Source organism: Budorcas taxicolor, chromosome X (assembly GCF_023091745.1).
Source record: "Budorcas taxicolor isolate Tak-1 chromosome X, Takin1.1, whole genome shotgun sequence".
Classification (NCBI taxonomy): domain Eukaryota; kingdom Metazoa; phylum Chordata; class Mammalia; order Artiodactyla; family Bovidae; genus Budorcas; species Budorcas taxicolor.
Window position 1 is genome coordinate 55,353,534 of NC_068935.1, and position 13,903 is coordinate 55,367,436.

The 13,903-nt window shown below is 40.7% G+C and overlaps 1 protein-coding gene and 1 pseudogene across 1 annotated transcript in view; both read left to right on the forward strand.

Annotated features, from left to right (window-relative positions):
* The window catches only part of FMR1NB (FMR1 neighbor), a 126,595-nt gene that overhangs the window by 37,550 nt on the left and 75,142 nt on the right, over positions 1–13,903 (forward strand). The window contains exon 5 of the mRNA XM_052662633.1: positions 6,644–6,795. Coding sequence (XP_052518593.1) covers positions 6,644–6,795 — 152 coding nt within the window. The remainder of the gene's footprint in view (positions 1–6,643; positions 6,796–13,903) is intronic.
* Positions 1,671–2,415, forward strand: LOC128070334 (proteasome subunit beta type-6-like; annotated as a pseudogene).

Genomic DNA, 13,903 nt, shown 5'->3' on the forward strand with positions numbered 1-13,903 from the left:
TGTTCCTATTGCAAGGACTCCAAGGGCAGCATTTTAGAAAATTCTGGGATATTAGGTACTATTAAAAGAAAGAATTTGTTGCCAAGTAACTAATAACCTCATTGCAAAATGCAGTGACCTTTTCTGAATTTCCATCTGACTTGACATTTTTATCACATAAGTACACTGTTGACTGCTCCCTTTTTGAAAGTTTCCTTCCTTGGATTTCATTGTTCCCCTTCCCATTCTGATCCACCTCAGTTTGGTTTGCTTTGCTTTCCCAACTGTGGTTGTCTCCCAAAGCCTTATTCTTATCTATCAGAAAATATTACAAGTATGTAGCAGGAAGAGTATTTTAAAAGATCTTTGTTCTAGTTCTGCCTTTACTACCAGTTTTATAGTGAGCTTAACTTCTTTTGATGTTGATTTTCTCATAATATTAGAGTAGAGAATTGAGTTAATTTCTGAAGTCCTTTTTGAACATAGTGTTCTGGGTTTCTCTGGATAAATGACTCATACATCCTGAAATCACCTCTACCTGTTTTGTATTTCTAACTGCATTTAATGCAATGTGTGCAAAACTAGACTTTTTCTCCCAAATCATCTCCCCTTGACACCTATTCATTTCTATCAGTGATTTCTTTTGTCTCTCAGGCTAGAATCCTGGGAATCATCTGTGACTATTTACTTTCCTTTATCTTTAATATGTAATTCTATTCTTTTAGACTCCCTGTCTTTTTTTTTTTTTTTGGTTTCCTTTGGGATGAATTGGGGATTCACCTCTTCTCATATTTGATAGTCACAGCTTAGTCCAGGCCTAGTCCTGTTGTCACCTGCTGTCCTAATAAGTAAGTGGTTTCCCGAAGTGCAAAAGAAGGGCAAAATGTATTAGTCTTCCAGTGCTGCCATAGCAAAATACCACAGTTGGCTTAAACAATAGGCATTTATTTTCTCACGGTTCTGTAGGCTAGAAGTCAGTGATCAAGATGCCAGCTGATTTGGTTTCTGGTGAGGGCTCTCCTCCTGGCTTGCAGATGGCCACCTTCTCTTTGTGTGCTCACATGGCCTTTCCATGATGTGTGTGAGAGTAAGATGAGCAGGCACTCTGATTTTTAGTAAAACAAAAATTTATTATTTTTATACTGACATTAATTTTACTGATCAGCACCCCACCTTTATGACTTGATTGAGCCTTAAGTATTCCCTAGAGGTACTGTCTTCAAATGCAACCATACTGGGAGCTAGGGCTTCAACATGAATTTTTTTTTTTTCCAACATGAATTTTAGGAACACAAACATTCAGTCTGTAACAGGAAGCTAGCTGGCATTCAAATGCAAATGCAGAATTGGAAACTGAGGAGAACATTGAGATGATGCATCCAATCCAAAGAATTTACACAAGAGAGACAATAACTGGAATGGGGCTGCAAGTGGAGTTTGGAAGATGGCTAGGAGTTAGGTCCTGGAGAACTTTCCTGGTACTTCAATAGGAAAGTATGGCTGTGCCTTTCACATGGAGGGAGTGAGTAAGGATGTTTGCCAAGCTAATTTGGACATATACATGGATTCCTCATCTACTCTCCTTCTAATTCACCCTTTTACATCCAGCCAAGCTTGTCTCCCTAAAAGCATTATTTCATCTCATTATATCATTCAAGAACTTAAAATTTGGGCAATACCGGGAGAGGAAGATGGCGACCACCTTAGTGGCCGCTGGGGAGCTGGGCCGGCACCATCCTGGGGGCCTGAAGCCATTGCCTCCGACTGGGAAAACAGGGAAGTTTCCACAGGGACCACTGTCACGGTCATGCAGTTTGCTGAGGGGGTGGTTCTAGGAACTGACTGCAGATCAACCACTGGGTCGTACATCACCTATCGAGTGAGTGACAAGCTGACCCCTATTTGTGACCATGTTTCACAACCCTTATTCATGACTGTATTTTCTGCTGCCACTCAGGCTCAGCAGCTGATACCCAGGCAGTAGCTGATGGAGTCACTTATCAGCTTGGTTTCCACAGCATTGAGCTGAATGAGCCTCTGCTGGTATACATGGCAGCCAGCCTCTTTAAGGAAATGTGTTACTGATACCAAGAAGACCTGATGACAGAAATCATCATTGCCGGCTGGAACCCCCAAGAAGGGGGGTAGGTGTACTCAGTGCCCATGGGGAGTATGATAGTACAACAGTCCTTTGCCACTGGGGGCTCCGGGAGCTCCTATATCTTTGGCTGTGTCAGTGCTACCCAAAAGGAAGGCATGACCAAGGAAGAATGCCTGCAGTTCACTGCCAGTGCTCTCACTTTGGAAATGGAACAGGATGGCTCCAGTGGAGGGGTGATCCACCTGGCAGCCATTGAGGAATCAGGGGTAGAGTGGCAGGTACTTCTGGGAGATCAGAGTCCCAAATTCACCAATGCCACTTTACCACCTCTCTGAATCCTGAGATTCTAAGATACAATAAGAGACACCTCATACTGCTGCAAAATTCAATAAACAGTTTGTCAGTGAGAAAAAAAAATGACCTTAAAATTCATTCTGTCAGTGAGGAAAAAAAACTTAAAATTCATTCAAGAATATATTGATTCTAGGCCTTCTGTTGGGTGCTATGAAGGGCAAAAAGGTGAATCAGATCATGGTGTGTGCTTTCAAGGGGCACATAGTCTAATAAAAATATATAAAAGTATCCAAGATAGAAAGTCACACTCCATAAAAAAGGTGCAGTTCAGGTCAGTCGCTCAGTCGTGTCTGACTCTTTGTGACCCCATGGATTGCAGCATGCCAGGCCTCCCTGTCCATCACCAACTCCCAGAGCTTACTCAAACTCATGTCCATTGAGATGGTGATGCCATCCCACCATCTCATCCTTTGTTGTCCCCTTCTCCTCCCACCTTCAATCTTTCCCAGCATCAGGGTCTTTTCCAATGAGTCAGTTCTTCGCATCAGGTGGCCAAAGTATTGGAGTTTCAGCTTCAACATCAGTCCTTCCAATGAACACTCAGGACTGATTTCCTTTAGGATAGACTTATTGGATCTCCTTGCTGTCCAAGGGACTCTCAAGAGTCTTCTCCAACACCACAGTTCAAAAGCATCAATTCTTCAGTGCTCAGCTTTCTTTATGGTCCAACTCTCACATCCATACATGACTACTGGAAAAACCATAACTAGACAGACCTTTGTTGGCAAAGTAATGTCTCAGCTCCTTAATATGCTGTCTAGATTGGTCATAATTTCTCTTCCAAGGAGCAAGCGTCTTTTATTTTCATGGTTGCAGTCACCATCTGCAGTGATTTGGGAGCTCCCCAAAATAAAGTCTGTCACTGTCTCCAATGTTTCCCCATCTATTTGCTATGAAGTGATGGGACCGGATGCCATGATCTTAGTTTTCTGAATATTGAGCTTTAAGCCAACTTTTTCACTCTCCTTTTTCTCTTTCATCAAGAGGCTCTTTAGTTCTTCACTTTCTGCCATATGAGTGGTGTCATCTGAGTATCTGATGTTATTGTTATTTCTCCTGGCAATCTTGATTCCAGCTTGTGCTTCATCCAGCCCAGTGTTTCTCATGATTTACTCTGCCTAGAAGTTAAATAAGCAGGGTGGCAGTATACAACCTTGCCGTACTTCTTTATTGATTTGGAACCAGTCTGCTATTCCATGTTCAGTTCCACATATAGATTTCTCAAGAGGCAGGTCACGTGGTCTGGTATTTCCATCTCTTGCAGAATTTTCCAGTTTATTGTGATCCACACAGTCAAAGGCTTTGGCATAGCCAATAAAGCAGAAATAGATATTTTTCTGGAACTCTCTTGCTTTTTCGATATTCCAGCAGATGTTGGCAGTTTGATCTCTGGTTCCTCTGCCTTTTCTAAATCCAGCTCAAACATCTGGAAGTTCCCGGTTCACGTGTTGTTGAAGCCTGGTTTGGAGAATTTTGAGCATTACTTTACTAGTGTGTGAGATGAGTGCAATTGTGCAGTAGTTTGAGCATTCTTTGACATTGCCTTTCTTTGGGATTGGAATGAAAACTGACCTTTTCCAGTGTGACCACTGCTGAGTTTTTCAAATTTGCTGGCATATTGGGTGCAGCACTTTCACAGCAACATCTTTCAGGATTTGAAATAGCTCAACTGGAATTCCATCACCTCCACTAGCTTTGTTCGTAGTGATGCTTCCTAAGGCCCACTTGACTTCACATTCCAGGATATCTGGCTCTAGGTGAGTCATCACACCATCGTGATTATCTGGGTCATGAAGATCTTTTTTGTACAGTTCTTCTGTGTATTCTTGCCACCTCTTCTTAATATCTTCTGCCTCTTGTTAGGTCCATACCGTTTCTGTCCTTTATTGAGCCCATCTTTGAATAAAATATTCCCTTGGTATCTCTAATTTTCTTGAAGAGATATCTAGTCTTTCCCATTCTATTGTTTTCTTCTATTTCTTTGCACTGATTACTGTGGATGGCTTTCTTATATCTCCTTGCTATTCGTTGAACTCTGCATTCAAATGGGTATATCTTTCCGTTTTTCCTTTGCTTTTCCCTTCTCTTCTTTTCACAGTGATTTGTAAGGCCTCCTCAAAGAGCCATTTTGCTTTTTCTGATTTCTTTTTCTTGTGGATGGTCTTGATCCCTGTCTTCTGTACAGTGTCACAAATCTCTGCCCATAGTTCATCAGGCACTCTGTCTGTCAGATCTTGTCCCTTAAGTTTCATTTCCCACTTCCACTGTACAATCGTAAGGGATTGATTTAGGTCATAGCTGAATGGTGTAGTGATTTTCCCGACTTCCTTCAATTTAAGTCTGAATTTGGCAATAAGGAGATCATGATCTAAGCCACAGTCAGCTCCCGGTCTTGTTTTTGTGGACTGTATAGAGCTTCTCCATCTTTGGCTACAGAGAATATAATCAATCTCATTTCGGTGTTGGCCATCTGATGATGTCCACATGTAAAGTTTTCTCTTGTGTTGTTGGAAGATGGTATTTGCTATGATCAGTGTGTTCTGTTGGCCAAACTCTATTAGCCTTAGCCCTGCTTCATTCTGTACTCCAAGGCCAAATTTGCCTGTTACTCCAGGTGTCTCTTAACTTCCTACTTTTGCATTCCAGTCCGCTATAATGAAAATGACATCTTTTTTGGGTGTTAATTCTAAAAGGTCTTGTAGGTCTCCATAGAATCATTTAGCTTCTTCAGCATTACTGGTCAGGTCATAGACTTGGATTACTGTGATACTGAATGGTTTTCCTTGGAAACAAACAGAGATCATTTTGTCATTACTGCATTTTGGACTCTTTTATTGACTGTGATGGCTACTCCATTTCTCCTAAGGGATTCTTGCCCACAGTAGTAGATATAATGGTCATCTGAGTCAAATTCTCCCATTCCAGTCCATTTTAGTTTGCCGATTCCTAAAATGTCAACGTTCACTCTTGGCATTTCCTGTTTGACCAGTTCCAATTTGCCTTGATCCATGGACCTAAGATTCCAGGTTCCTATGCAGTATTGCTCTTTACAGCATCAGACCTTGCTTCTCTCACCAGTTATATTCACAACTGGGTGGTGTTTTTGCTTTGGCTCCATCTCTTCATTGTTTCTGGAATTATTTCTCCACTGATCTCCAGTAGCATAATAAGCACCTACCCACCTGGGGAGTTCATCTTTCAGTGTCCTATCTTTTTGCCTTTTCATACTATTCATGGGGTTCTTAAGGCAACATTGCTGAAGTGGTTTGCTTTTCCCTTCTCCAGTAGACCACGTTTTGTCAGAACTCTCCACCATGACCTGTCTGTCTTGGGTGGCCCTACACAGCAATGCTCATAGTTTCATTGAGTTAAACAAGGCTGTGGTCCATATGATTAGATTTGTTAGTTTTCTGTGATTGTGGTTTTCATTCTGTCTGCCCTCTGATGGAGAAGGATAAGAGGCTTATGGAAACTTCATGATGGGAGAGACTGACTTGAGGGGAAAATTGGATCTTGTTCTGATGGGCAGGGCCATGTTCAGTAAATCTTTAATCCAATTTTCTGTTGATGAGTGGTGTTATATTCCCTCCCTATTATTTGACCTGAGGCCAAACTATGGTGGAGGTAATGAAGATAATGGCGACCTCCTTCAAAAGGTCCCATGCACACACTGCTACACTCAGTGCCTCCACCACTGCAGCAGGCCACCACCGACCCACACCTCTGCTGGAGAGTTCTGGACACTCACAGGCAAGTCTGGATCAGTCTCTTGTGGGGTCACTGCTCCTTGCTCCTAGGTCCTGGTGCATACAAGGTTCTATTTGTGCCCTCCAAGAGTCTGTTTCCCCAGTCCTGTGTAAGTTCTGCTGGCTCTATGGTTGGGTTAATGGTGACTTCTTCCAAGAGTGCTTATGCCATAGCCAGGTCTGCTGCACCCAGAGCCCCTGTTGCTGCAGCAGTCCACTGCTGACTCGTACCTCTTCAGTAGACACTCAACACAGTTCTGTCTCAGTCTCTTTGGGGTCTCTGGGTCCCAGTTTCGCCCCTCCTTCTGTCTTGCTGTGGCTTCTCTGCCCTTGGACGTGGGATGTCTCCTCACAGTAAAGGGTTATGTTACCAAATAACCTTTTCCTTATAACCCACCATTGTTATTTATTATTTTATCACTGTTGAGAAATAAAGTTTCACTTTGAACTTTTAATATTACAGCAAATGGGCTGGTCTTTTACGAAGAAGATTGAACAGAGTTTTAAAGCGTTTGAAGAAACACAGAAAGAAACACAGAAAGAGGGATACTGAAATGTTGGAAACAGCAGTGGATGAGGAAGGATATGGTGACGTAAAGGACCAGGAGACTATAGGTAATGACAAGGATTTAAAGTTGACGTATTTGATATTTGATTGTTATCCTCATCTTGGTTCAGTTGATACTTATTTTTTTTATCCTGTAAATGTTTGGACCACAGGAGTATCAGCTTCTGAAATAATATCATTATTACCATTTGGATGGAAAGAAGGTGGACAAGAAATGTGCTAGGTTGTTTGGGTACCATACTATTTGGTATATGTAGTTCAGCCCTTCAGGGAAACAAAGAAATAGAATCTGCTTGCCCTAATTCTGAAGCTGCATAATAGACACCCTTGCTAAGTATAATAGTGGCCATGGTCCTCCATGTTGTGTTGACTACATGACATATCCAATCCTAGATCCTAGCTAATCCTAGTTTCAGCTTCCTGCTCCCCAAAGGTACACAATGTAGTATTAGAAAAGGTTCAGAAAGGGGATCCCAGAATCACACACCAGGGACTACGTGGGCCTCACTTCACTTGTGTAAGCTTACAGATCCCCGAGCCTTGGCCTGGATTCCCTTCTCCCAAAGTAATTGTGAGGGACCAAGTGAGAATAAAATGATCTGTGGGAAAAGGAGTGTTCTTCAAGGAGTAGAGGACTGGATTGAGAGTCAGGAGACTCAGGCCATTAACTAGTGTTTCTGTGGGCAAGTAACCTTTCAGGTTCTTGATTTAGCTGAGATATTTGTGTGTATATGTGTGTGTGTGTGTGTGTGTGTGTGTGTGTGTGTGTAGCTGAAGCAATATAACATATGTGAAAATGCTTTGAAAATTGCAGTGTGTTACTCAAATAAGAGGTGTTAATTTCCAGCTTCAGTTATGGAGAAGGGCTAGAGTGGAATACTAGACCATTAAACTGAGTGTCAGGAGATTCTGGCTTTATTCCTAGTTTTCCTGTTATTTACAGTGGGAGCTTGGGTAAGTCCCTTAACCTTTGCTCAGTTGATTAAACTGCAAAATAGAGATTTGGACTCTATGAATAAGAAAAGTGACTTACATCAGAAAAAACAAAATAAAATCCTTATTCAAGCTATTATGTATGTGTATGTAATTGATATATTACTTATATAAGGTAATACATAAGTTTATACAATAATAATAATACATGTATATTATTACACATACCTATATATTACCCTGTATAACTTTAATGCAGTACACGCATGCATATTATATGCACATACACACGACATTATAAGTAGACTAACAAAACTTGATTTCTGTGGGCAGTTCTCCAGGGCATGGGATTTACCTTTGTTATTCAGAAATTGCCAGCATAATGGTATTTATTACAGTATATCAATATTTTGTATGCCTCACTGTAATAAGATGATATATTGGCAAACTGAAAATAAACTAATTGTAGCATTCAGTATATAGTTTGAGAACTTTGTTGCAGTCAGTTCCTTGTATAACAAAGTATGATGTACGTATACTAGTTTTGAAGTTGTTTTAACTCTGCTTTACTTTTCTCTTACAGCATTATTTTCCTATTGAGAAGAACGCATACCTTTCAGAGCAGAGGAGACTGTCCTAGTCATCTAAATCTGGTGGAACGTTTTAGAAGGATAAAAACTTCTGTTGTGCTTATTTTCAGATATAAAATAAAGTTGCAGTTTAGTTTATGTGCATCAAACCGTAATCCGAATTCTTATTAAAAGTAGTAGCTTCTATAGAATTTAAAAATGTATGAAAAGTACTGCTTGCATTTCAGGTCCTGGACAGTGATGGATTTTCGCAACTTGGGTTACATTATCAACATACATACTTCTGTTGGTATTAAATAAGGCAGAGATATCACGCTGTTTGTTATTCACCTTCAAGCAAAGTGAAGAAAAAAAACAGTGATCAAATTTCACTGTATATGACACTTTGTTTTGAGGAAAAGTGGTAAAAGTATTTTATACTAGTGTTCTTTGTAGTTTATAATTTATAACATTTTTTCCACCCTGAAAGTAAGACATACTCACTACAGAGAACTTGGTAAAAAGGTTATGTAGAAGAAAGAGGGAAAAATCAACCATAATCCACCACCCAGAGCAGAATACTGTTACTATATATATATATATTTTTACTTTTTAAAGAAAACAGTTACATCCTGTGACATACATAAAATTGACTTTTTAAGAAATTGGTATTTTTAATGATTTACTTTCCTCTTTGAAATGTCTAGGGCTCAAGTTTACTTGGGCTTGTTGCTCATTCATTCAACAAACATTGCTTTAGCCCCTGCTAGGGTATGTACATGGAGAAGGCAATGGCACCGCACTCCAGTCCTCTTGCCTGGAAAATCCCATGGATGGAGGAGCCTGGAAGGCTGCAGTCCATGGGGTCGCTGAGGTTTGGACACAACTGAGCGATTTCACTTTTACTTTTCACTTTCATGCATTGGAGAAGGAAATGGCAACCCACTCCAGTGTTCTTGCCTGGAGAACCCCAGGGGCGGGGGAGCCTGGTGGGCTGCCATCTGTGGGGTCGCACAGAGTTAGACACAACTGAAGTGACTTAGCAGAGTATGTACTTGGGACATAGTCATGAGCAAGATGGACTTAACCTTTCCTTCAAGGAGCTCACCATCCAGCTGAGGAGGAAGCCACATAAAGAAGTAATGACAGGGCTGTGATAAGAGGAGTACCAAGTTCTATGGGAGCAGATGGCAAGGGAACTAGCCCAGACTTTAGAAAGAGATAAAATGAAAGATAAGAGGGCTGAACAGGGTTTGCCATGCAGTCACTGTAGTGGCAGGAATGTTTCAGATATGAAGGCCAAATTTCATGGAGTATTTGAAGTACTGCAAACAGTTTAGGGGTGCAGCAACTTTGACTTAGATATTAAAACAGAAGAACTTATAACCCACATTAAAGGGTGGGGTTTTAGCCTGTGGACCAAAGGGAAACAAAGATGGATTTCAAGCAAAAGAATGGTATGGTTAGAGCTAATCCTTAGAAGTCAGTCTGACTATTGTGTGGATAATTGGGAGTGAACAACATTGGGGTCAAGGGAGCCAGTTATGAGCTGTTGTATTAATGTGGATGAGAAAGTGTGGCCTGGGCTGGGATAGTGGCACTTGTGGATAGAGGTAGATTTGAGAGCTGTTAAGTGTGTAGCATCAATAGGAGTTGGTGATTAATGTATGTGTGGCAAGAGTTAGCATGCTGAAAGGAGAGTATGAATTTCAGGTTTCTGGATGATGGGCCAACTGGAAAGATAGTGGTGCTGAGCTGGACCAGTGAGAAGGGCAAGTTTGACAGGGTAAGATGGGTCATTTTGGATGAGCTCTTTTCAAAATATTTATTTTAATAGGAGGCTAATTTACTATATTGTGGTGGTTTTTGCCATACATTGACATGAATCAGCCACGGGTGTGTCTATGGGCCATCCAAGTAGATACGACTAGTAGGCAGTTAGATATATGGTTCTGGAGCACAGGAGAAAGGTCTGGCTGCAAATAAAAGTTGAGAGTCATCAATATATAGATGATAGTTGAAATCACAATGAACAATTGATTCTAAACAGAAGGAATAAGGAGAAAAGGGTGGACTGGAATAGAATCCAGGGGAACACCACAAGCATCCCAAGCATTTTTTAAAAATTAGTTATTTTAACTGGAGGATAATTACTTTACAATATTGTGACAGTTTTTGCCATACATCAACATGAATCGGCCACAGGTATACTTGTGTCCCCCCACATCCTGAACCCCTCTCCCACTTTCCCCCAACCCTATCCCTCTGGCTTATCTCAGAGCACTGGCTTTGGGTGCTCTGCTTCTTGCATTGAACTGGCACTGGTCATCAGTTTTATATATGGTAATGTATATGTTTCAGTGCTATACTCTCCAATCATCCCACCCTCACCTTCTCCCATTGAGTCCAAAAGTGTCTTGTGTCTCCTTTGATGCCCTGCATGTAAGATCATCATTACTACCTTAATAAATTCCATATATATATGTGTGTGTGTGTGTGTGTTAATACACAGTATGGAAAAGAAAATAGCAACCTACTCTATTATTCATGTCTGGAGAATTCCATGGACAGAAGATCTTGGTGAGCTACAGTCCATGGGATCGCAGAGCCGGACACGACTAAAGTGACTTAGCACACATGTATACAGTATTTGTCTTTCTCTTTCTGACTGACTTCATTCTGTATAATAGGCTCTAAGTTCATCCACCTCATTAGAACTGACTCAAATGCGTTCTGTTTATGGCTGAGTAATATTCCATTATGTATATGTACTACAACTTCCTTATCCGTTCATCTGCCAGTGGAAATCAAGGTTGCCTCCATGTCCTAGCTATTGTAAATAGTGCTGCAATGAACATTGGAGTACGTGTGTCTCTTTCAATTCTGGTTTCCTCGGGATTTATAGGTCAGTAGTGTGCCTGTCAGTGGAAACTGAAGAGTAGGAGGATAGGTAGGAGAGAACAATATAATGAAATTGAGCAGGATGGCATGTTTCAAGGAAGAAGAACTCCAGAGTATCAAAGTTCAGATTCATTTCCACTGAATTTGATAACATGGAAGTCGTTGGTGACTTTGGCAATAGTAGTTTCAGGGAAGAGGTAGGAGCAGAAACTAGATGACTTTGAGTTGCAGAGTAACTGGGAAGTCAGAAAGTGAAGAGTGTAGACTATTCGTTGAAAAACTTTCTGAAAGGAGTCAGAGAAATAACAGTGCAGTGATCAATTGGTAACAGAATGGGGTAGAATAATTTTTTTCAAGATAGAAGAGTAGATGGAACATTGAGTATAAAGGATGGGGATGTAGGGACATTTCCATCTGCCCTCCTGATCCGTGGTGACCGTACCCTGCTCTGTTTTCTCCTTAGCATCTGTCATCTGTGAATGTATTATGTAATTTAATAATTTTTGTGCTTATTGCCTATTATTCTTATTGCCTTCCTGTGCCAGAATATAAGTTCTTTGAGGGCAGGGATTTTTATGTGTTTTGTTCAGTGATATTTCCCAAGTGCCTTAAACAGTGTCTGGCACATAGTAAGTGCTCAACAAATAAAATACCTATTGAATGATTAGATTAGGAAAAAAGATGTTTTGCTGTGTTCTTCATTTTTGCTATGATGATCAGGTATTTCTAAGTGAACTGAAATCTTAGGGAAGAAAAACAGTTGAGTAAAACAAATGGTTGCTTTTAAAGCTGTTGCCTAAGAATCTAGCACTGCTTCTCTAAATTTTAAGAAATGCATTCAGGGAAAACTAAATGAAAAAGAACAACCAAAAATTTCTCTTGGTAGAAATAAGTAATAAGACAACTCCATAAGGAAACAAATACTTTAGAATACAAAATTGAGATTTTAGCAAAAGCTGCTGCAGTCTATGCAGAATATAAGCATAGTCTGAAATAGTACTCTGAAAGCAATAGAGAGGAACATCTGCAACTCTTCTCTGTTTAACAGATTTGAAGCTGAGTTTCAGGGTCCATTGACAGAGATCACCACGAAGTGGGTAACATGAGAGGAAAGAATGTGAACATAGAGTGGCAGCCAAATAAATACTGGACCCAAGATGAAAAGTTGAAACAATTGAAGGTTGCTGTTATTAAAGATTAAAAGCCAAAGGGACCCTCACAAGAGTGGGAAGGAAATAAGGTTGTTCAGAGTGCTGGCTCCCAACAGCAGTGCCAACAACAACAGTAGTAGTCAGCAGTACTAAAGTCTGGTCTGACACAGATGATCAAGCCCAACGAGACAGATGAGTAGATCATACACATGTCACTAGCATTCAAACCTTAACAGTCATGGAGTCATTTCCCTTAAGTCATTACCATATCTGTTCTAAATGGAAAGATACTAGTGAAGTGACAAGTACTATGATGCAGAGCCTGAACTTAAACTGATCTTGGTGACTGCTTTAAAATTAAAAGTGATAGATATTCTCCCAAACTCCATGGGCATTGAGACTTTAAGTTATAAATCACCAGTCAAAAGATCTCATATCTGGATCATTGGCCAACCAGATGCTGGTAAAGAATCTGGATAGAGGGACTTCCCTGGTGGTTCAGTGGTTAAGACTCCACACTGCCAGTGCCGGGGAGCACAGGTTCGATCCCTGGTCAGGGAACTAAGATCCTGCTTGCTGTGTAGTGCAACTATTTTTTTTTTTAAAGAATCTGGATAGATACAAAGTTAGATCACTTGGAAAATGAGGACAAAATCTTTCTCGAATGTCACTGTCATAGATAATTGAAGCTCTCCGTAAAAGAAGGACTTCTCTTTACTGTCATAAAGGTCTATTTTATTCACTATGGCATTTTGTGACTAATTTTTTGTCTGTCTATGGCCTAAGTGATGCACAACTTGCCCTTAGGAGGACTGGGAAACTGATATACCTACTATGGAATTGCTAGGTTGAATTTAGAGCCTTAGACCAAGCTGTAACATGTGGACCATCCAAGTTACTTGCTACTTGCCCCAGACCTCAGAGACTTGCTAAGAAAACATAGCTGTGCACGGGTTATCTCTTTAGGGTAGAAGACAGGGCAAAGGGAGGTGATACTCAAATGGGAAGGTATCCAGGTATAGTAGGACTGGCTATAGAATGTGTGGGGCTTAGTGCAAAATGAAAATATAGGGCTCCATATTCAAAATTATTAAGGATTTTAAGATGGTGACAACAGGACATTAAACCAAGTACAGGGCTGTTCAAGGAGCTGGGCCTTATGTGATCACACAGGTTGCATATACATGCACACCTTGGGGAATATTGACATGGCAAACCAAGTTGTACATGGATTCCTCCACCACCTTCACACCTGTCAGTGCTAAAAAAAAGTGATAGGGAGGTTAATGGAACTCAACATCAAACTTAACTAAAAATCTGTTAAAGGCCCCCAGGCAGAGTCAGTATATGAAGGGAAATGTAGGAGATGGCTAGGCCTACAGATGCCAGAGTGGTTAGGCTAAAGGCTTCTAGTTGCACTGTTTATTTTTCCTTCATTGCCCCCCCCCCCCAGATCTGACCCCAGTTTCTTAGGCGACTCTTACAAATATTTCAAGAACAGAGACCTCCAATCTTACACATTTTGTTTCAGAAAGTAGAATAACAGAAAAAGCTGTCCATCACTTTTATGAAGCTAGTGTGTTGTAGATAACACAGCCAGA